This window comes from Carcharodon carcharias, chromosome 2 (assembly GCF_017639515.1).
Source record: "Carcharodon carcharias isolate sCarCar2 chromosome 2, sCarCar2.pri, whole genome shotgun sequence".
Classification (NCBI taxonomy): Eukaryota; Metazoa; Chordata; class Chondrichthyes; order Lamniformes; family Lamnidae; genus Carcharodon; species Carcharodon carcharias.
The window spans coordinates 54515674-54539172 of NC_054468.1; the positions used below are offsets into that span (position 1 = coordinate 54515674).

Here is a 23499-nt window from a genome sequence, read left to right on the forward strand (position 1 = left end):
GTCACTGCATACTCCTGTTGTCAAATCTTTCTCTCCCTTGTGCCAACAGTGCAAAAGTTCTATAAATCCCAAAAAGCACCCTACAGACTGTAAGCACCCAAATCTACCTGTATTCCCAGGTTTGCCCAATTGCAACACAAGGATGTGCAGCACCTGAGCCAACATGGAGGCAACTGCTCCTCTGACCTGTACTTACACTATTCTGTGCTCACAAAATCTGACAGAGCGCATCCCAAACCCATAATTACCTTATACATTCCTTCCTTTTTGATGGAGAAAGCCATTAACAGCAATGATTGACATTGAACTAAAATTTACACTTATCTAAAGTGTTCTAGATATAAATAAAACAATTTGCAATTAAATATCAGAACATATAATAGGTTTTATTGTTGTGATTAGCAACTGAGCAAAACATGTTCATGTTGTAATCTAGAATTAGGTTAATCTGTAGAGGTTCCAATTTTCCTTTATAGAGGAGCAGATCTTTCTAAGCATCTCCTTTGTCAATGAAGTACAGACTGACATCTGTCTTTTTAGACACACGGCTACCGACTGTCTGCTCCTACAGCCACATGTTCTGCAGAAACTCCTCCAGTACAGTGACATTGCTGTGTTTGGTCCAATTCTTCTTTTTCATGTTCATCATGCTCTAAGAGTACAAAAAGTATACATGTCAGACATGTAGGTATATTTAGCAGGAAAGTTATGTTTTGGGATTGGGGTAGTGATTTTCCCACAAAACGGACTTGGGGGGATGGGGGAGGAAGTTAAAGGATTGTGTACTGAGACAAGTTTAAAAAATGCTGAGCAACAAAGCACTAGTGAAGGTGCTAATGAGCTAGCAGCTCAGGCTGCAAATAAAATGCCATTTGTAATTTGTCTCAATCAAAAGATATGATATATGCAATGTATTAAAGTCTTATTCCCCTTTTTAATTGTGAATGGAAAAATAGAATATAGAGGCTGGTACAGATACTTTCTGAAAGAGAATGCTGCACAGGCAAACAAAGAGAAGGCTTTCATGGAGCCAGAGGTCAGAAATATTGGATGTCACTGTTTAAGTAAGACAAGCAACTGTTGTGAGAAGGCTATTTTGTATTATTACATGGAAATAAATAGAATTGATTAATTCAAGTGATTGGGATTATAAATGGTGTACTGTTAAATAAAGTAGCTTAACAATTTATACCTAGTCTCATCACACCAAGTGTTGGTTCAATCTATGTTTGAAGGATCAAAGAAGTTCACGTGTGAAAAACACAAATATCCGGTTCAGGTCATAAGAGGTTTATATTAACCCACAAATGAAATAGAGGGCAGTGTGAGTCAATTCCTGTAAAAGAATGATACACAGAGCACTTAACAGGGTGACTGTGGCCATTGTATTTTAGAAGGTATCTCTAGCAGATCCACATTGCTAGGAGTACCCAATTTCATGGAGTTGGAGTTTCTTTGACCTGATTTTTGCTGCAGAATTTGTTACAGCAGCTCCAGTGGCTAGTTTTTATAGTAGTGTTTAGTTCTGAATATAATTCATAAACTTCAGTTATGCACATGAAGGTACTGCTTGCATGGATAGTCATGGTGAATATACTATTACCTTCAGACTGGAATATCTGGTACATTACGCTCTAGAGTATCCTCCTTCAAGACTTCTGAACAATGTATGAAATAGTGTTAAAACTTCCACCCATGATATGCTATTGCAATTTGCAATGTTGCATAAATTTGCAATGCAGTCACAATTCAATGTTTACATGAAACTTGGTTTCTGTTGTAAATAATTTACAAGACTTGATCATTTAATAATGCTATGCCTACCTGGAGAGATTAATTACTTTAATTCTTATTTTCAATTAATTCAAGGTGTCATTGCAGTGATCATGAGCATGTACAGAGCTCACAATTATACTGCAATGACAGAGGAAGGGGCTGTTCTTGGTTTGCGTGTGTATTATTTGCACAGCTAGTGCATATAATTTACTTCATGGCGATACAGCAATCAGACAGTAACAAAACTTGCACAAGATGATTGCGGCTTAAGTTTGCTTTTACATAGGCACGAATCCCCTCTCAGAAAAAAATGTTACCAGAAAGTCTCATTTTATTTTTAAAAAGTATCTCAAACACTTTGGCTCAGTGGGACTCCCTATAACATGAGTTTCCAAATCTGCTGATCCAGCTGATGCCGGTCTTCGGACCAAAGTTGGCAATTGTGATTAGTTCCATTCTCAGGAATGCTAGCAATCATAAAGGTAGCTAATAGCTGCCAGCCTATTGTGAGATGTAGTTCTATTGATTGTTAAGCATAATTGCCAATTCAAAGTTTCTCAGTTCACAAGATAAACTATGTCCAAGCCTGCATAGTCCAGTATACTAGCATGTTTATGAGTAGCCAAGCAAGAATTTGGAAGTGATCCTGTATCAAAGTTCTAAGCGAAAGTCACTATGACATGCTTAAGGAAGCATATATGTCTAGTCCATTGTTACATTCTTCAAAGTAAAACCATGCTGCTCTAGGGAAAATGATAATAAATGTCATTTTTGGTACTCAACACAAACAATCATATGATTGGTAGAGATTCAGTCTTGATCTAGACAAAGATTGGTTATTTTGTTTCCAACATAAGATATTATTGTACTGTTTGCTTTCATATGGTTAGTGTCTTGCGAGATTGCAAAGATGAAAAGGCTTGGCACAGGACATAAGATTCAAAGACACATTCATAACTTTCCATAGAATTCCAGTTGTCCTTTTGACATTCATTGAATTTTTCACAGAATTTATAAGCTGTAAATTGTTTGGGTATCAATTACTACCACTGAAAATGCTTGGTTATACTTAATTAATATTTTAAAAATGCAACATAGCACACCTACTTTGCAACAAGAAATGTCCTGGTCCAAACATGTGTCAATCAAAAAAGTCTAACATTGTCTTATGCTAGAAGAGAAAAATCACACAAGAACTAATCAATGTTGATGGATCCTTTAAAAAATTCCAGGATCTGAATCTTCCCCAAAAACTAATCAGTTCTTCCTTGGGCCATACCCTATCTATATACCAAGTTTTGTTGAAATATGTCCATTAGTTTTTAAGATATATTGTTTACCACCAAACAGACCAGGTGCAAAAACATTACCTCTGCTCACCCTCAGTGGCGGAAGCAATTATGAAAGGGAACTGGCGAACAATGATTCAGGCAAATTGGTCATTATGGCGAAGGCTTCACAAAGCAGGAACACAAACTTAAAATGAGGAATTTGGGCAAAGTGTAAGGGGATTGGAAGGAAGGCCACTGAAGTAAATAGATTAAAAACATTTCCTGAGGATTAGGGGTAGCTCTGTGAAAAAGAGACAAGTTCATTGAACATAACAGCCTTTTTCTAAAATGCTTATACTGCTAACAGCCTCAAAGCAGGTACTACTTGAATGCATTTCTTCAGAAGCAAAGGGCTGTCATAAACTCATTGAGACACGAGTGGTAAATTTATATTGTAGCTATCAGCTTGAGACCAGTAGCTGCACATCTGTTTCCATCCAAATAATAGCTTGCTGAAACTGCCTGATGTGATTTAGAATTTTGCAGGTGTGAAAAACTCTGCTCCCAGCAACTAAAATTTAGATTTTTATAGAACAGGAGCGAGGGTCTCTTCATTCTCATAATATAAATACACTCTTGGCAAGTTCAAAAAGTGTCCTAGGGATCATACAGATTCAATTCAATATCAAATAGAACTCCCACCTGGCAACCCAGCACAACAAGCACTGTTCAAAACCAGGTTATGCAATTCACTGGAATAAAATCCTGTGTAGTGTCTTCAAAGACATGTTGCTAAAGTACGATCAAGCCCTGGTTGCACACTAATGCTATATCTTTAGAATCATTTTGCAGCAATACTACCAATGTAGTATAAATACAGACCAAACCCAACTTCAACAGATGCCAGTGAATATTACTGAATGATGACTTGACTATACATTTCAACAGCTAAAGGGGAATGAAAATTTCATCTACCTATGCTGTTCAAAAGTTGCAATAACATATAACTTTCAGATTCTGCAACTGGGCAACATGTACAAATAGCTTCCCTCTTCTTATTAACAGACATTACTGTTCCACAGATCATCAGTCTTACTTTCTCTCAGCTGGTTGATAATTCTAGTGAGACTGTCAATTTTCTGCTCTTTTCTTTTCAGTTTTTGCTGGAGTACTCTGAATTTTTGCCTATGTTCTTCATTCTTCTTTCTTTCCCATGCAAGCTTCTTTTCTAGAGTTCTCCTGATGATATCTGGACAGGGACTCATAAAGTAACTGTGATCCTGGGGAAATGTCATTCCTGACAAATCTTGATCATCAGGAGAAGAAAGCACAGTCTCAGAGGAACATTGCACTTCTTCAGAAGCCAGATCTCGAGTTGATAGATGGGCTTCTGTTTCTGGGATAAGCACTTCTGTAGATATCCAAGTAGTTTCTTCTGATATTGTTACTTGCTCAGATGTTATATCTGTAGATGTTGTAAATAAACAGGGCAAAATACTAGCAGACACTGTAGGTACATCCACTGAACTCACCAGTGCTGTAGATGTATCCGATAGTACTTCAGGTACATTGGCTGTCCAATGGAAGGCATCTGAACACAGAGCTGCAGCTGAATCTTGAGATTGTTCCTCTGAATGAACTGTTATAAACCCACTTGAAACTGATTCCATCTTTGCATCTGTTGTACATGTTTGAGTTTGTGCACTGCAGTTAAACAGTGTGAGGACTTCTGAAGACTCTGCTTCAGGTTTTAGAGGAACTTCCAATACTTGAGAAAATTCTGCTAAATTCAGGACTGCTGCAGCTGCTAGTTGAGCTAGTCTCCCTGTATTAAGAGTCTCTGTAGTTAAAGTAGACTGTAACTCTGTGATTTTTGCTGGCTCAGTTGGCTGGTGAAATGCTTCATCAACTGAATCAGCTTGCGATGGCAAATGCGACACCTGGACCTCCGAGGTTCTCTTATAATGTTCACCAGAAGCTTTTGCCTTATGTAGCCTTCGGGAGCTTGTATTCTGCAAAATAGATAAACTTAATGTTTGAATTCTGTTATTTGTATAAAAAAACTGAATACATTTTTCACTGCATTTTACCATCTATGAGATAATTTGATTTTACTCAATTTACCCAATGGTACAAGAAACTACAGGGGCCATTTAAAATGGCCATTTTTATAATAAATCAAGCCAACATCCCCTTCCATTGTGTCCCCCTAAATCCACCCCCACACCACAAAACAAATCCCAAGTCAAAATCTGTACTCGTTGCAAAAAAACCCTGTAATGTATTCTTCAAAAGAACTCCTCACTGACATTCTTGACTCCAACAGTCAGTAAAAACATCACAATTTAGTATTCCCACACAAAATACTGCCTACATTTCTTTTGCGGGACTGACAATAAATAATGGTGCACCAGTTCAAAGTGTACCATAGAGTTTGTGCTTTGGAGGACACTTTCTCAACAGTTTTTAATCAATGCACTAAGACTTTGGTAGCTACTTAATTCAACCAATTACATCTTAAGTTGTTGCTATCTAAAGCATTCAAGATTTGGGTTATTTGATATGTAATGGGAAAAGTTCTTACAAAAAGTATATATGATTACCCACGCCAACAGACAACATACTTGTGATTGCTTAGGGCAAAAATTTAAGTTTTAATCAAGAAGTCATCAAAACTGATTTACTAAAGTAAATGACAGACACAATAATGGTTGAAACTGTACCTTGTTTTTCGGAGGTGGAAATATGGTTGGAATGGAAGAGAATTTTAAATGCCTTCTATCATTCCTTTCCTCAAAACAATCTTTTGTGAAGTGGTCACTACAGAGAGTTGCTCTTGGTGATGGCATCCAGTTTTCCCGTGCTACAGCTTTCAGCCATTTTGCCATGAGGTCAGGCCTTGAAATAGGAAATCTATGTCGACAGAATCCAAAATAAAATAGAAGTAGGGATTCAACACAACTTACTGAAACTGCAAACATCCTAAATAACCTTTTCAGATTTTTATATTTATTAATTTGAGATGCGTGCTTATCAGTCAAAGCATCTGCTCGCAACTCTGGGCTAAACTGACTGTCTGCAACTGCTCCATTCTGCTAAGATATCTTAAAACACACTTGATAATTAAATGAGTTTGAGCAGTTAGATTATTTTATAGAATAGAAACATAGAAACTAGGAGCAGCAGTAGGCCATTCGGCCCTTCAAGCCTGCTCCGCCATTCATTATGATCATGGCTGATCATCCTACTCAATAGCCTGCTCACAGTTGGGTTCTAACTGATAAAAATCGGATTACCCAGCTCTGCAACTTTTTGGATGTGAAAATAAACAGATCCTCAAAAATAGGATACAACACTTAAGGATATAACCTCATCTGTAGTCTGACAGCCCTGAACGTGCCCAATTCTAAATCTTTTAACGAGCTGGTAGACCTTGTGAAGACACATTTTCAGCTGAAACCGATTGTGGAGAGATTATGAATAAGGGCCCCAGGTGAGTCAATCGCAACTTGTAATGCGAAGTTACAACAGTTGACTGAGCACTGCGACTTCGGAGATGCACTCAATGACATGTTGTGAGATCATCAGGTTTGTGGAGTACACGACACCGTCATTCGCTTGCAGAAGTTAATATTGACCTGAAGCGCTAGCAATGCAGAGCGCTGAGAAGGACACGGAGGCTTTGCAAAATGTGCAACATGGTGCCATTCTTCAGCTGGGGTGAGAACCTTGGCATGAAAACCACAGAGACAGCCGCAAAGTGGGGGACAGTTTCTGTTGCTCGAAAAACAAAGGCATACTGGAAGCATCTCACCAGCAATTTAGAAATTAATTTGTTACTTGTGTGAGGGTAACCATGTACTGGAACCCTGTAGATTTAAAGAGGCAGAATGCCACTACTGTCACAAAAAAGGAATGTAAAAAAGCAACGCAGGGCAAAATTGACACAGCCAGTCAGACAGCAGATCAAGATGATTGAAGTGCACAATATAACTGAACCAGAAGTTGCTGATATCTATTCCCTATTCTATGTCAAAGCAGTAAAAACTGAACCAATCACCATCACCTTCAAACGAATTGGAAATCTCTAGTCACAGAGGTAGACATAGGAACATTGACCATAGTGGTTGGAGAACACACATTTAAATACCTAAATGAAGGTGCCCAGCCACTGAATCTGGAGCAAACCACGGCTCAGCTGAAGATGTACACTGGAGAGGCAAAATAGGTAAAAGGCATCACCAACCACTGTACATGTATACCATAGGCAACGGACAGCCCAGCTTCCAGTGATTAGATCCTTCACCTGTTACAATAGTCTTCTGGGCCGCAATTGGTTACAAAAAATTAAGCTCAATTGGTCAAAGGTTTTTCAAGTTAGAACAGGAGGAATTCCTGAGCTGTTACGGGAGTACAACAGCGTATTTTGTGACGAACAGGGAATGATAAAAAGCCTACAAGCAAAAATATATGTAAGGCCATAAGATCTAGGAGCAGAAGTAGGCCATTCAGCCTATTGAATCTGCTCTGCTATTCAATGAGATCATGGTTGATCTGATAATCCTCAGCTCTGCTTTCCTGCCTTTTCCCCATAGCCCTTGTCCTTTACTGATTAAAAATCTGTCTATTTCAGCCTTGAATATACTTAACGATCCAGCTTCTACAGCCCTCTGCAGTAAAGAATTCCACAGATTCACCACCCTCAGAGAAGAAATTCCTCCTCATCTCTGTCTTAAATGGGCGACCTCTTACTCTGAGGTTATGCCCTCTGGTCCTAGACTCTCCCACAAGGGGATAAACCTCTCAGCATCTACCCTGTCAAGCCCCCCTAAGAATCTTATATGTTTCAATAAGGTCACCTCTCATTCTTCTAAACTCCAATGAGTACAGGCCCAACCTAGTCAACCTCTCATAAGAAAATCCCCCCATACCCAGGATCAACCTAGTGAACTTTCTCTGGATTGCCCCCAATGCCAGTATATCTTTCCTTAGATAAGGGGACAAAAACTGTTCACAGTATACTAGGTGTGGTCTAACTAGTGCCTTAGATAGTTTTAGCAAGACTTCCCTATTTTTATACTCTATTCCCTTTGAAATAAAGGTCAACATCCTATTTGCCTTCCCTATTACCCTGGTTCTTTAAAACCAGACTTGTGCCTCACGCCCTAAAGGAGAAGGTGGATACTGAAGTGTGCTGCTTAGAAAAGCTAAGCGTAATCTAGCCAGTCCAATTTTCAGAATGGTGGGGCACCCAGTGATGAAACCAGATCTGCGTTTGCAGAGACTACAAATTAACTGTGAACAAGGCTGCTAAATTAGATAAAAATCCTATTGTGAGGATTGAAGATTTGTACACTAAGCTAGCTGGAGGAAAATCCTACATCAAAATGGACATGAGCCATGCATACCAACTAGAGCTGGATAGCACATCAAGAGGGTATGTAACCATCAACACACACAAGGGCCTGTACCAATATACATACCTACCCTTTGGTGTATCACCTGCCTGTGAGATTTTCCAAAGGACTATGGAAAGCCTACAGCAAGGACTTCCGAGTTGTAGTGTACTTGGTTGACGTCCTGATCACAGGATCAATGGAAGCCGAACATTTGGCCAACCTAGAAGAGGTTTTAAACTGGTGTACAATTGAAGAAAGAGAAGTGTACTTTTCAAGTGACTGAAGTCACATACTTGGGTCATCGTGTGGGTGCCCAGGAGTTACATCAGTAGAGGAGAAAGTCAGGGCAATCAACGAGGCACCCTCGAATGTCCTACCAATGTCACTGAACTCAAGACTTTTTTGTGCATGATAAATTATTACGGTTGCTTCTTGCCAAACTTGTCAACAGTGTCCGCCCCTTTACACTTATTACTGAAAAAGAACCATTGATGGTCATGGAAGGTGCAACAAGAAGCCTTCATAAAAGTCAAGAAGCTATTACACTCCTTATGTCTACTAGCACATTATGACCCATCAAAGGAATTAATTCTAATTTGTGATGCACCTCCCTGCAGGGTGGGAATGGTGTTGTCACACAGGATGGAAGATGGTTCTGAAAGGCCAATAGACTGTGTCTCCAGAACCTTCTCTGCAGCTGCGAAGGGTTATTCATAACTTGAAAACGAAGGGTTATCAGTAATATCTGGAGTAAAGAAATTCCATCAGTATTTGCATGGTCGACATTCCACCATAGTGTCCGATCATAAGCCACTAATGGGTTTATCTAGTGAAGATAAAGCAATTCCGCTGACAGCCTGTGCCAGAATTCTATGATGGGCCTTGATTTTCTCAGCATATGAATACACCTTTATGCACCATCTGGGCATGCATATAGCAAATGCAGATGTCCTCAGAAGTCTTCCACTGCCAGAAAGCATTGTATATGCTCCAGTGCCACAAGAAGTTGTACTTGAGTTGAATTTCCTGGACTCTTTGCCAGTCTGTGCGAAGCAAAAATAGAATTGGACAAACTGGGAACCAATTTTATCCTTGCAGGTACTGTAAGGATGGTGGAATGCACCAATCTCTGAAGAGATAAGACCATTCTATGCCCAAAAAACTGAGTGAAGTTGTCAAGATCAAATCTTGTTGTGAACAGCAAGAGTCTTTGTCCCTTCACAAGGAAAAGAACACTCTTGGCAGAGCTTCACAGTGTGTATCCAGGCATATCGAAGATGAAGATGTTTGTGTAAAGCTATATCTGGCAGCCAGGTATAGACAGTGATATAGAAAACATGGTTAAACACTGTCTCCAGTGTCAGCAACAACAGAAGTTGCCTGTTTCAGCTCCATTGCATCCGTTGGAGTGGGTCTGTGTTAGACTACACAAAGACTTAATCTATAATCACATGACCTATGTATATATGTATGTGCTGTGGATTAAGATATTCTTGTAAATAAGAAACATAAAAAAAATTAAAAGGGGGAGGAATGTAGTGATTGTAAGTAAAACCTTTCCTGCTGTTTTAGGGGTCGCGTGATTGTACTGATGAATCAGTCCTAGGTGCAGGTAAACTTAGGGGGTAGAGCTTTCTAGTTGTGGACCTGGTTCAAGCATGTAGCTTCTACAAGTTAACTGTTTCAAGTAAGAAACCTGTCCAGCAATCCAAGTTTATCACACCAGTGTACAAAGTAGATTCACTGAAGCAGAAGATCCAAGTGCAAAAGATAATCCCACCACTGATTGGGTTCATCAACTAGACATTCCAGGAATAACAATGATCAACCACACCACTCATAAGGTCATAGAAACAAAGCAAACCACAAAGATGCTGATCAATAGGCTGGTTACAGCCAGCATAATTCCCCTGTGCCTGAAACACTTACACTATGTAGCTGGCACCACAAGTTATTTCTCCCACCAGTCCAAAACATAACTGAACCACAAGTCATAATTTTTCACATTTCCATCACTACCTCGAATATATTTATTACCGTTTAAGTATACAGTCAACTCAACACATCCACTACATAACAATCCAGTTCCTCATCTCAAGATAATAAAAACACAAAGTGCTGGAAAAACTCAGTCGGTCTGGCAGCACCTGTGGAGAGAGAAACCTTCCAGTCCTATATGACTCTAATCTCAAGATTTGTTAAGTAACTAGGCTGTTTCTGACACAAGGAAGCCACTCAAAACTTGACGAGTTTCTTGTTATTGCGATTGCTATGTCATCCGATTGCAATGTCATCCGATTGCAACCCTTCTCTAGCACAAGGCTACACGTGCTTGGCATCATCACTGTACATAGTATTTAGCAAGATCAGTAACAACACAGGCCAACAATTCATAGCCAATAAACTACTGGCTAAAAGCGAAAGACTTACTCATGCAATTCTTATTTGAGTGTGCGTCATTTTCTGAAACCCCTTGAAAGGTCATCTTCTTTATTTGAGCTAGTTAAGAAAATATATTTATGAAACGGTAACAGAAACTAGCAGGAATAATGATTGAAGCCATGTTGGCCAATACAGACTACCGCATACAGACTGTACCATGCGTCTACTAAAGAAGGGAGTGTAAGGTTGTAGCACAAAAAAATTGAAAAGAATAAAAAGAAGCGGTTTCCAAAAGTCAGATTTCACACCCCGTTGTAAAGTGTCTTGGTAAACTTGTTTTAAACTGCAGGAAATGCTGTTAAATTAAATCGCAGATAGCAACGTATACAAAATATCCAACGAGGCGGAGCATAAACATAGAGAGCAGCAGCGTATCGATTGGAGTGACCGCTTTGGAGAGAGGCTGTCGCGCACAAACTGAGTGAGGTGAATGATTTAAAATCGCCACCGTCACCGTGATGACACTGCCCCTGCCCTGGAGAAAAGAAATGCGCTCTTGCAAATTCTCACGCAAGAGAACTGAAGTTAGAATCTTTTCAGAGTAATTATTTTGAAAGGGAAAGTTGTCCTCCTAGCAGTGTGGCAAGGTACCTGTGGAAAGTTATACCGCTCCCTTTCTTGAAGCGGTTCTTGCAGTCCAGTGCGCTGCAGGAGACTGGCATCTTCCAGGTTCGGCCGCCAGCAGTCGCCGCTCCTTCTGCCTGTCAGAAAGATGGCGGCCGGCTGGCGGTGACGTCACTTGGAATCCGGCCCCTGGATTCGAATTCTGGAGGAAGGATACAAAACATTCGCATTCTATTGCAGGCCTTGCATGAAGGGCAATGTTTCATCAGAAATACGGTCGCCTTTAGTTACAATTAAAAATCCTTCAGTTATCCTTAGGTTGCAGCCCCAAACGAGAGGAAGCCTTCAAGATTGAGGTGTATTAGCCCGCAGTAACCTTGTCTCCACAAACAGCACCGATTCCTAATGAAATTCAATCTTTTATTTTAGTGGCCGGGTTTTACTACTTGCTGAGCCATGTTGTCTTTCTGTCACACCCGCGGCCTGTCACTTCCTAAAATTGCCACCCACGAAAACTACAACTCCCAGCATCCTGCCCTCCTTCCCCCGATAGGCTGGCTGATAAAGCCGCAGCGAGCTGATTGGTCTGTTAGACCGATGTACAGTACAGACTAATCGGACTGAAGGAAATGTGTGTCAGTGCTTTTGCGAGTATTTCCATTTTTTTGCCCCGTATTCTGTAATGATGCGAGCGACAGCCCCAGTGATGGTGATCGCTGCCGCCTTGATAGTTTATTATGTGTACATCCCACTTCCGAACACGCTCTCCGAGCCTTGGAAACTGATGCTCCTAGATGCGACGTTCAGAGGAGTCCAGGATATGGTATAGTTTGTCTTTCTTGATGCTGCTTTTCTGACCGGTTGTAGAATATTTACAGTTGAACGGTAGAAACACCGTTTTTAGGGCTGAAGTGCAATAATTTACGTCGAACTTTTGCATGTTCGTAGTTTCAAATATATTCTTTCAAGCTTGCAAATTACAAAATGGCTAATTCACTTGTCTGTCTCTGCTATTCGCTTACGGGAGAATTATGCATGCTTTTCAATTCGCGGACATCTTTCAGATTACACTTCTTAAGTAATAAGATTTCCCAAAGAGTGTCACTCATCAAAATAAAAATTCCACGTTGATCGCCCTAAAGATAGTCACGAAGACGAAACTAGGAGTGGCAGGCGGTAGCTCCTCGACTGCTAAGACGTTGGAAGATACTATAAGCGCAAATCACGTCCATCAGTATCTGGAAAAAAAAGACCGATTAAAATTTTGGCCGCACCTGCTGTATATTTCTACTTCTTGATGTTTTCAGCTTTATTAAATATTTAATAATGTAGGAATTAACACTGATAAAGTACCTTATTTCGTCTGTAGAATGACCCAAAGTACTTACACCCAGTAAATTACTTTGACGTATTGTTACTCAGATAAGGGGAAGTTAAGTTGCACACAAAGTAATATTTTACAAACAGCAAATTAAAATGGCGATGCCATGGACACAAGGCTATTGGCCTAGTGCTGGAAAATGGGATTGGAATAGTTAGGTACTTGTTTGACCGGCGTAGACTCGATGGGCCGAAGGGCCTTTTTCTGTGCTTGTAGACCTCTATGACTCTAAAAGAATAACCCAGTTAATGTTAGTTGAAGGAGAAATATTGACCAGGACTCCTTACTTTGGGTGGTCCCATGGGATATTAATGTCCTTCTGAAAAGCTATATTTGGCTTGGCAGCTGGTGTGGAGACACTGACAGTGTTACACTGAAATGTCAGCTGTTGGGTTCAATATACATTCTAGAGTTTTGCTTGATTTACATTTCTAGGACGGTGCAAGGTGAAGGTTTACAGACCCTGCTGTTTCTTTGGCTATTCCTAAATTTCTGTTGTATCATTCTATTTTTAAAAAATACTCAAAGGTTTTTGAATTAGGAAGTAATGTTGTGATTTTTTTCAAAGATAAACATTTATGGAATATAGGTGCATGCATCATATAAATATTTGCTATACCTGTTTATTTGAAGCTATAAGTAGACTCATCTACTATTCTGATTTTTAAATGGAGCTATGCCTGATATATCTGACAGATTATTTTTTTCTTGGTATATGGGCCTGAGTGTAAGTAATCCACACTTAATGTCCAAAGCGGATACTGACATTTGAAGAGGATGGCCCAGTTTTACGATATAGCCAACAGACAGACTCCATAAGGTCACAATTATTCAATTACTTTGAATACTAATGCAGGAAGGGCACAAAGGTACCATCTGTTTGGGTGACTGATTAGGAGATATCCTACTGGGGCAGTGTCGGTCACAACTCAATTGGTAGCACTCTGCCCACAGCCTTCTGACTCGGAGGCAAATGTTCCCTCTAAGCTGCACAGCCACATGGAAAAAAAGTTCAAAAGACCCACACTCTTAAATGAATCAGCAGCACACAAAAAAAAGTTAGAGGGGAAGTTGGTTGTGGGTTCAAATCCGACTCCAGGCCCTGAGCACAAAACCTCACGATGATACTCAATACTGAGGGAGTGTTGCACTATCTTTCAGATGAAACATAAAACAGAAGCACCGTCTGCTCACTCAGGTGGACATAAAAGAACCCATAGCGGGATTTCAAAGAGGAGTTATCTGTGGAGAAGTGTCAGATGGACTCGAAACGTTAGCTCCAACAACTCATTGACACCAACACCCATCTAGGACCCTCCACCCCTGCCTGTCCCTCCGTCCCCACCCCATCTTCCAATCCCAGCCCCGGCCGTGTATTCACTACACCCCCTGACCTTCCCCTCTCCAACGCTGAACGTTCAGTGCTCAGCAAAGGAATTAGTTTCATACCCTTATGCCCTCATCTCAATGAATTTTGGGCTCGGCACGATGCTGAACTCTTCTTCTGCCATCTTCGTCTCCGGGCTCACTTCTTTGGGCAGGAGTCCTCTCCCCGTTCAACGGATCCTTTTACCCACCTCCAATATTCTCCCTCCACCTGGACCCCTCCCTCTGGATTCTTACCTTCTCTTGATCTTTTCATTGAGAACTGTCAGCGCGACATTAGTCATCTCAATTTCTCTGCTCCTCTCACCCATTCTAATCTGTCTCTCTCTGAACTTACTGCACTCGGTTCTCTCAGGTCCAACCCCAACATTGTCATCAAACCCGCTGACAAGGGTGGTGCTGTTGTTGTCTGGCGCACTGACCTCTACCTCGCAGAGGCTGAGCGTCAACTCGCAGACACTTCCTCCTACCTCACCCTGTACCATGACCCCACCACTGAACATCAAGCCATTGTTTCCAGGACTGTCACTGACCTCATCTCCTCTGGAGATCTTCCTCCCACAGCTTCCAACTTGATTGTCGCCCAACCTCAGACGGCCCGCTTCTATCTCCTACCCAAAATCCACAAACAGAACTGTCCCGGTAGACTGATCATGTCAGCTTGCTGCTGCCCCACGGAACTCATTTCTCGTTATCTTGACTCCCTTCTCTCTCCCCTTGTCCAGTCCCTTCCCACCTACATCCGTGATTCCTCTGACACCTTACGTCACATCAACAATTTCCAGTTCCCTGGCCCCAACTGCTTCCTCTTCACCATGGACGTCCAATCCCTCTACACCTCCATCCCCCACCAGGATGGTCTGAGGGCCCTTAGCTTCTTCCTCGAACAGAGGCCCGACAATCCCCATCCACCACTACTCTCCTCCGTCTGGCTGAACTTGTTCTCACACTGAACAATTTCTCCTTTAACACCTCTCACTTCCTCCAAATAAAAGGTGTGGCTATGGGTACCCGCATGGGCCCCAGCTATGCCTGTCTCTTTATGGGGTATGTGAAACATTCCTTGTTCCAGTCCTACTCCGGCCCCCTTCCACAACTCTTTTTCTGGTATATCAATGATTACTTCGGTGCTGCTTCGTGCTATCGTCGGGACTTGGCAAAATTTATTAATTTTGCTTCCAATCTCCACCCCTCCATCATTTTCACATGGTCCATCTCTGACACTTCCCTTCCCTTCCTTGACCTCTCTGTCTCAATCTCTGGTGATAGACTGTCCACCAATATCCATTACAAGCCTAATGACTCCCACAGCTACCTCGACTACAGCTCCTCACACCCCGCTTCCTGTAAGGACTCCATCCCATTCTCTCAGTTCCTTTGCCTCCGTCGCATCTGTTCTGATGATGCTACCTTCAAAAACAGTTCCTCTGACATGTCCTCCTTCTTCCTTAACCGAGGTTTTCCACCCACGGTCGTTGACAGGGCCCTCAACCATGTCCAGCCCATCTCCTGCACATCCGCTCTCATGCCTTCTCCTCCCTCCCAGAAACATGATAGGGTCCCCCTTGTCCTCACTTATCACCCCACCAGCCTCCACATTCAAAGGATCATCCTCCACCATTTCCGCCAACTCCAGCATGATGCCACCACCAAACACATCTTCCCTTCACCCCCCCGGCAGCATTATGTAGGGATAGTTCCCTCTGGGACACCCTGCTGCACTCCTCCATCACCCCCTACTCCTCAACCCCCACCTATGGCACCTCTCCATGCCCATGCAAACGATGCAATACCTGCCCCTTCACTTCCTCTCTCCTCACCATCCAAGGGCCCAAACACTCCTTTCAAGTGAAGCAGCATTTCACTTGCATTTCCCCCAACTTAGTCTACTGCATTCATTGCTCCCAATGCAGTCTCCTCTACATTGGAGAGACCAAACGTAAACTGGGCGACCGCTTTGCAGAACACCTGCGGTCTGTCCGCAAGAATGACCCAAACCTCCCTGTCGCTTGCCATTTTAACACTCCACCCTGCTCGCTTGCCCACATGTCTGTGCTTGGCTTGCTGCATTGTTCCAGTGAAGCCCAACGCAAACTGGAGGAACAGCACCTCATCTTCCGACTAGGCACTTTACAGCCTTCCGGACTGAATATTGAATTCAACAACTTTAGATCTTGAACTCCCTCCTCCATCCCCACCCCCTTTCTGTTTCTTCCCCCTTCCTTTTGTTTTTTCCAATAATTTATATAGATTTTTCTTTTCCTACCTATTTCCATTATTATTAAATCTTTTATGCCCTGTTAGCCTTTCCACCCCACCCCCACTAGAGCTGTACCTTGAGTGCCCTACCATCCATTCTTAATTAGCACATTTGTTTAGATAATATCTTCAACGCCTCTGTGTTCTTTTGTTCTTGTGTCTGTGACATCTTTTGATTATCTGCTCCTATCACTGCTTGCTTGTCCCTACAACCACACCACACCGCCCCCCCCTCCCCCCCACACTCCACTTTAAACCAGCTAATAATTCATCCCTCTCCTTAGATTCACTCAGTTCTGTTGAAGGGTCATGAGTCTCGAAACGTCAAGTCTTTTCTTCTCTGCCGATGCTGCCAGACCTGCTGAGTTTTTCCAGGTAATTCTGCTTTTGTTTTGGATTTCCAGTATCTGCAGTTTTTGTTTTTATTGAAACGTTAACTTTGTTTTTTTCTCCACATATCCTGCAAGATCTGAGCTTTTCCAGCATTTTCTGTTTTTGTTATCTGTGGTATCCTGGCTAATATTTCATTAAATAATCTACATTTGGAAGCCTTGTAAGATAACATTATTCTTCCCTGTCCTAATAACTTAATAGTTCACTTTTGCTGGAAAGCAATGGAGGTTTTAAAGAGCTGAATTGGGGAATTTTTGGGAAAGCCTAGTGCCACAATTTTATCTATTGCTTTCAGTTTGTGTTGCAGAAGGCTCATCTGTTTTGTGCAAAATTTTGCGGCCTTGCTTTTCAATATTAATGTTACCTTGTGTTTTATTAATTTTATATTATAAGCCTTAAGACAGCATATGATGGGCAACATGGTTCCACTTTGAGTACTAAGTTAGTTAGCCTGTCAGTTACAATAAAGTGGGCAATGGTAAATACATAATGAGAGGATGATTAGAAATCCCTGGGAAAAAGAGAAACAGAGATTAGAGAGAGGAAACTAAGGGGAAAAGGGGAGCAGATGGTGGACCAACTTATTCAAAGAAACTAAACTGTTTATTAAATATTTGAACAAGTTTTAGGTGTTGGGGACATTGAAGAGATAAACATGAACAGATAAAGAAATGTGTGAAAAGGTCAAAATGAGGAAAGGAGTGATGTGGACAAATGTTGAAAAGTGCCAATGATAAAGTTATTGATAACAAAACAAAAACAAAAATACCTGGAAAAACTCAGCAGCATTTGCGGAGAGGAGCACAGTTAACATTTCGAGTCCGAATGACCCTTCAACAGAACTAAATAAAAATAGAAAATAGGTGAAATATAAGCTGGTTTAAGTGGGGTGGGACAAGTAGAGCTGGATAAAGGGCCAGTGATAGGTGGAGATAACCAAAAGATGTCACAGACAAAAGGACAAAGAGGTGTTGAAGGTGGTTATATCTGAGGAATGTGCTAATTAAGGGTAGAAAGCAGGACAAGCAAAGTACAGATAGCCCTAGTGGGGGTGACGTGGGGTGAAGGAATCGAAAAAGGCTAAAAAGTAGAGATAAAACAATGGATGGAAATACATTTAAAAATAATGGAAATAGGTGGGAAAAGAAAAATCTATATAAATTATTGGGAAAAAAATATGGTGGTGGGGGGATGGAGGAGAGAGTTCATTATCTAAAATTGTTGAACTCAATATTTAGACTGGAAGACTGTAAAGTGCCTAGTCGGAAGATGAGGTGCTGTTCCTCCATTTTGCCTTGAGCTTCGCTGGAATAATGCAGCAGGCCAAGGACAGACATGTGGGCCTGAGAGCAGGGTGGAGTGTTGAAATGGCAAGCGACAGGGAGATCTGGGTAATGCTTGCTGACAGACTGAAGGTGTTCTGCAAAGTGGTCACCCAGTCTGTGTTTGGTCTCTCCAATGTAGAGGAAACCGCATTGGGAGCAACGAATGCAGTAGACTAAATTGAGGGAAGTACAAGTGAAATATTGCTTCACTTGAAAGGAGTGTTTGGGCCCTTGGACGGTGAGGAGAGGGGACGTGAAGGGGCAGATGTTACACCTTCTGCGGTTGCATGGGAAGGTGTCATGGGAGGGGTTTGAAGTGTAGGGGGTGATGGAGGAATGGACCAGGGTCCCGGAGGGAACGATACCTGCAGAATGCCGCTGGGTGGGTGGGTGGGGGGGTTGGGGGGGGCGGGGGGGGAGAGAGAGAGAGAGAGAGCGAGCGAGGAGGTGAAGGGAAGATGTGTTTGGTGGTGGCATCATGCTGGAGTTGGCAGAAATGGCGGAGGATGATCCTTTGAATGCGGAGGCTGGTGGGGTGATGTGAGGACAAGGGGGACCCTATCATGTTTCTGGGATTCGTTGCTCCCAATGCGGTTTCCTCTACATTGGAGAGACAAAACACAGACTGGGTGACCGCTTTGCAGAACAGCTTCGGTCTGTCCGCAAGCATTACCCAGACCTCCCTGTCGCTTGCCATTTCAACACTCCACCCTACTCTCATGTCCACTTGTCCGTCCTTGGCCTGCTGCATTGTTCCAGTGAAGCTCAACGCAAACTGGAGGAACAGCACCTCATCTTCCGACTAGGCACTTTACAGCCTTCCGGTCTGAATATTGAGTTCAACAATTTTAGATCATGAACTCTCTCCTCCATCCCCACCCCCTTTCCGATTCCCCCCACCCCCCACCCCACCACCTTTGTTTCCCAATAATTTATGTAGATTTTTCTTTTCCCACCTATTTCCATTATTTTTAAATGTATTTCCATCCATTGTTTTATCTCTACCTTTTAGCCTTTTTTGAATCCTTCACCCCCACCCCATCCCCACTAGGGCTATCTGTACCTTGCTTGACCTGCTTTCTACCCTTAATTAGCACATTCCTCTGATAATATCACCACCTTCAACACCTCTTTGTCCTTTTGTCTGTGACATCTTTTGGTTATCTCCACCTATCACTGGCCCTTTATCCAGCTCTACTTGTCCCACCCCACTTAAACCAGCTTATATTTCACCCATTTTCTATTTTTACTTAGTTCTGTTGAAGGGTCATTCGGACTCGAAACATTAACTGTGCTTCTCTCCGCAGATGCTGCCAGATCTGCTGAGTTTTTCCAGGTATTTTTGTTTTTGTTTTGGATTTCCAGCATCTGCAGTTTTTTGCTTTTATGAAGTTTTTGATAGTGACCTCCTGTGAGATTAGGGATCACACGATTTCACAAATGATGCTATTCAAATCACAGAAGTATAACTGCTGAAAAGAGGCTGCTCAGGAGAAGTAAGAACATATGAAATAGGAGCAGGAGTAGATCATTTGGCCCCTCGATCCTGCTCTGCCGTTCAATAAGATCATAGCTGATCATCTTGTGTTTCGATTTTTCACATTCCCATCTACCCCCAATAACCTTAGATTCTTGTTAGGCAAGAGAATCAATCTACCTCTGCCTTAAAAGTATTCAATGACCTCCACCACCTTCTGAGGCAGAGAGTTCCAAAGTTGCATGGCCCCCTAAGGGAAAAAATTTCACCTCATCTCTGTGAAGTGATGGGGTAATATAATTTATGATGCCTTTCATAATTTCTAGGACAAGGTTGAAGAGATCAAGGATCAGCTGCTGAACTTTTCAGTAAGGAATAGAAATAAATAAAATGTAGAAGTCTAATAAGAAAAAAATATAAAATGGGAGTAAAACAGGAAATGAGGAATCTTATGACATTAAAAATAAAGAATTTAGAAACATGCACCCCGGTTTCTATTTACAACCAGGAACATAGTGAACTTTGCACTTATTTATTGTCAGCCATTGTTGTTTTTAAATGCTTTTCAAACCAATTGTTTGTGGATGTGTTTAGCTTTTTCCCATTAAAAAGAAAAATCCCAGGAGACAATTTGCACATGAATAGATGTCCCACCCCTATTAAGTCGCAGGCTTCTGGATCAAACACATTCTGCAGCTGTTGGATATGCAAGAGTGGGTTGAACTGTTTAATCCTTCCTCCTCCTATCACTGATTCTGAGGAAGTGCTATCTATCCCAATGACTGAGTTAGCAAACTCAACATATGAATAATTGTGGGCGAAATCTAATGTGCATTGAGACTTTTTATCAGAACCAGTTTTTGTAAGTTGAAAGAAAGCTTTTGTTAGAAAATTAATATTAATGTGGACAAAATGTCACTAACCTGACATTAAACTGCAGCTGTGGACTTAAAATTGCCCAGCTCTCAAACTTTCTGCAGTGAGTGAATTTCGTTGTCATGTTTTAAAGATTTATTCCTGGGATATGAGTGTGACTGGCAAGGCCAACATTTGTTGCCCACCCATAATTGCTCCTGAGATGATGGTGGTGAGCTACCTTCTTGAACAGCTGCAGGCCATCTGATGTAGTCACACCCACAGCACCATTAGGGAGAGTGTTCCAGGATTTTGACCAAGTGATGGTGAAGGAACAGCAGTATTGTTCTGTTATGATCCTGGTAGAGACCAGTAATATGTTTATTTTTTATTTTCTAAAAATCCTGGTATTTATTAAAAAAAATGAAGTCATGATTTAAACCAAAAGAATTTTACTACATAAAAATTGAAGAACATGAATACAAATAACTATACTCTATCTCAAATAGTCAGTTACATCAAAATATTAAAAATACAACAAACACAGATGCTTATACTTAAAACAACTTCTTAACTCAACTTTCCTTCTACACCCATTTGCCTTGCATCCCCAGTAACTCCAAGTCAGATACTTATCAGGCTATTGAAAGATTAACCAAGTGGTCTGAGTACTGTTTTAAAGATTCATATAAGGGCGGAGATTCCTTGGGCCTTCTGCATGCTTCCAGCAAAGTTGTACCTTTAAACCTTCTCCAACCATCCTATGGTTGTAAGCTTCCTATGGTTCTAGGTTCAACACAGGCATCACTAGCAAGTTAAGCGTAGGCACTTTGAGTCAGAACTCTCTTGGTTCTAATATTCTTTAGCTGTGGAGTCTTGCATCTAAAACGCGCTCTCTTGCCCTCCTGTGCCCTTGCCCGCAGTCCCTCCCATGCCCTTGCCTGCGCTCCCTCCCTTGCCCGCGCTCCCTCCTGCATGCGTGCCCACTTTCTCACTCTCTTTAGCTTGGCTATCCCAGATGTCCAGCTCACCGTTAGGAGTCCTTTAATTAATCAGAAATTTTAAATCTTTTAGCTCAAACACAGAGTTTCACTTGAACTCTGCTTGAAAGAGATGTTTCCTGCAGCAAGCTTGGTCTAAACTAAAAAACTAAAACTATGCTTGAGGCCAGAGCCACTCCAATAATCCACTCACCCCCATAATTAAATTCTTGTTAACCTATTTTTCTATTGTTTATTTCCCAGGCATATTGGTCACACAAACAGTTACTGGAACCAAGGTACTTTACCTGAAATCATCTCCCAGAGAAACCTAGATTTTAAAGTGACAATCACCCCATCATAAAACATGGCCTTTTCCCCAAAGACACATTGGCCATCAATGTTCCAAGTTAGGATGTCGCAGGTGGTAGTGGTGTCCCCATGCGTTTTTCAGATGAAATGTAAAACAGAGGCACCATCTGCTCTCTAAGTGCAAATTGGCGCTGCATTTCCCAGATTATAACAGTGATGACACTTCTAAAGTACTTAATTAGCTGTGAAGTGCTTTGAGAAATCTGGTAGCCGTGAAAAGCAGTGTACAAATCTAAGTCTTTCTTTCAATTTGGGAGGTAGAGAGGAAGAGTAGATTGGAGCAAAGGGAGGATAAATTGAATTTGCGAAGAGTGTTAGAAGAGTAATATCGGATGTTGTTCATTATAAGGCTCTCCTGACTTTCCATTCATTTCCAGGAGAGGAGTTTTTCTAGCTGATTAGATGGGAGATGCAAAACTGATGGGATACAGTGGGGTGGAATCTTACCATCTTTGAAATTTTTCAGCTGTTGGGATCAAATGCATGTCCTGACTCGATGGTGATGGCACAATGACGCAATTATACAAGAAGCGGCTGATTTGGAAGCTGCCTCCGTGGTTGCTGTCAAATTAAGGATGGCAGATGTGTTCCTGAGGTGGCAGGCCCAAGCAGAGGGCCTGAAGCTCTGTAGGGATGGCAAACCCACTGGGAGAGGTAGGTGCTGTTGTTGCATGTAGGGGACCTTGAGGGCACCTCAGATTGGAGGAACTATCTGAACATTCAGAAAATTTAAACGTTTTTCTGGGCCACAGCTGTCAGGCTATTAATGTGATTGAAGAACTGTGTTGACGCCACCTTGGACAAGATTCCTTAGAGGAGGAAATGTGGTGTGTAGCCAACCCATTGCACTAATTTGCCAATTGCTGCCTTGTTCTGGCTCCATGAGGCCAGGAAGATTCTGTCCCTAGCAAGGGGGGCTTAATCATAGGTGACTGATTGACATAGGCAGTTTTGAGTTACAAATGTTGACATAGGAATTTACACTAGAAAAAAATTGATGCAAAATCATAACACAACTCAACGAAGAAGTATGATCTTGTGGACCAGAGGTGTTCACAAATTAAGATTTTTAATATATTAATTAAATACTAACCATATTCAGAGGCTGATTAGCTCAGATGGCTAGCATTTGGTTCAGAATAACAGTGATCATGCAGTCACATAGTCCATTTCTGACACTTCCCTTCCCTTCCTTGATCTCTGTTTCCATTTCTGATGATAGACTGTCTACCAATATTCATTGCAAGCCCACCAACTCCCACAGCCACCTTGACTACAGCTCCTTACGTCCTGCTTCCTGTAAGGACTCTATCCCATTCTCCCAGTTCCTCACTTCTGTTCCATTGATCCTATCTTCCAAAACAGCACTTCTGACATGTCTTCCTTTTTCCTTAACCAAGGGCCCTCCCCACCACCCCCCACTGTGGTTGACAGGGCCCTCAACTGTGTCTGACCTATTTGCCGCACCTCTACCCTCATCCCTTCCCCTCCCTCCAGAACCATGATAAAGTCTCCTTGTCCTCACCTTTCGTCCCACCGGCCTCCTCATTCAAAGGATCGTCCTCCACCATTTCCACCAACACTGGCATAATGCCCCCACCAAACAAACACATCATCTC

General features: G+C 41.8%; 2 protein-coding genes across 8 annotated transcripts in view; one reads left to right on the forward strand and one right to left on the reverse strand.

Annotated features, from left to right (window-relative positions):
- Window positions 1-365: 365 nt before the first annotated feature.
- LOC121269100 (THAP domain-containing protein 3-like) lies at window positions 366-11968 on the reverse strand. 6 transcript variants are annotated; one of them, XM_041173574.1, is made up of 5 exons: window positions 11744-11964; window positions 11480-11654; window positions 5771-5960; window positions 4144-5059; window positions 366-652 (listed from the first exon to the last, which is right to left on the reverse strand). In XM_041173574.1, the coding sequence occupies exons 2-5, from the start codon at window positions 11548-11550 to the stop codon at window positions 549-551; spliced, it is 1281 nt and encodes a 426-aa protein (XP_041029508.1). In that variant the 5' UTR covers window positions 11551-11654; window positions 11744-11964; the 3' UTR covers window positions 366-548. The 6 variants fall into 6 exon arrangements, with proteins under 6 accessions (XP_041029508.1, XP_041029501.1, XP_041029525.1 ...); XM_041173567.1 differs by having other exon boundaries at window positions 11480-11683; XM_041173591.1 differs by adding an exon at window positions 10877-10945 and having other exon boundaries at window positions 11480-11963.
- Window positions 11969-12036: 68 nt separating this feature from the next.
- The window catches only part of LOC121269132 (neutral cholesterol ester hydrolase 1-like), a 42181-nt gene continuing 30718 nt past the window's right edge, over window positions 12037-23499 (forward strand). Inside the window, exon 1 of one of the 2 annotated variants that reach the window (XM_041173621.1) lies at window positions 12037-12275. In XM_041173621.1, coding sequence (XP_041029555.1) covers window positions 12135-12275 — 141 coding nt within the window. In that variant the 5' untranslated portion in view covers window positions 12037-12134. The remainder of the gene's footprint in view (window positions 12276-23499) is intronic. The other variant, XM_041173631.1, reaches the window with a different exon arrangement.

Excerpts from the sequence above, each read along its gene's own strand:
- LOC121269100 (XM_041173574.1), bottom strand. The coding sequence starts at position 11,550 with ATGCCAGTCTCCTGCAGCGCACTGGACTGCAAGAACCGCTTCAAGAAA. Across the intron at positions 5,961-11,479 it reads AGCGGTATAACTTTCCACAG|ATTTCCTATTTCAAGGCCTG; the intron begins GTACCTTGCCAC and ends CTGTCGACATAG. Across the intron at positions 5,060-5,770 it reads TTCCACCTCCGAAAAACAAG|AATACAAGCTCCCGAAGGCT; the intron begins GTACAGTTTCAA and ends TCTATTTTGCAG.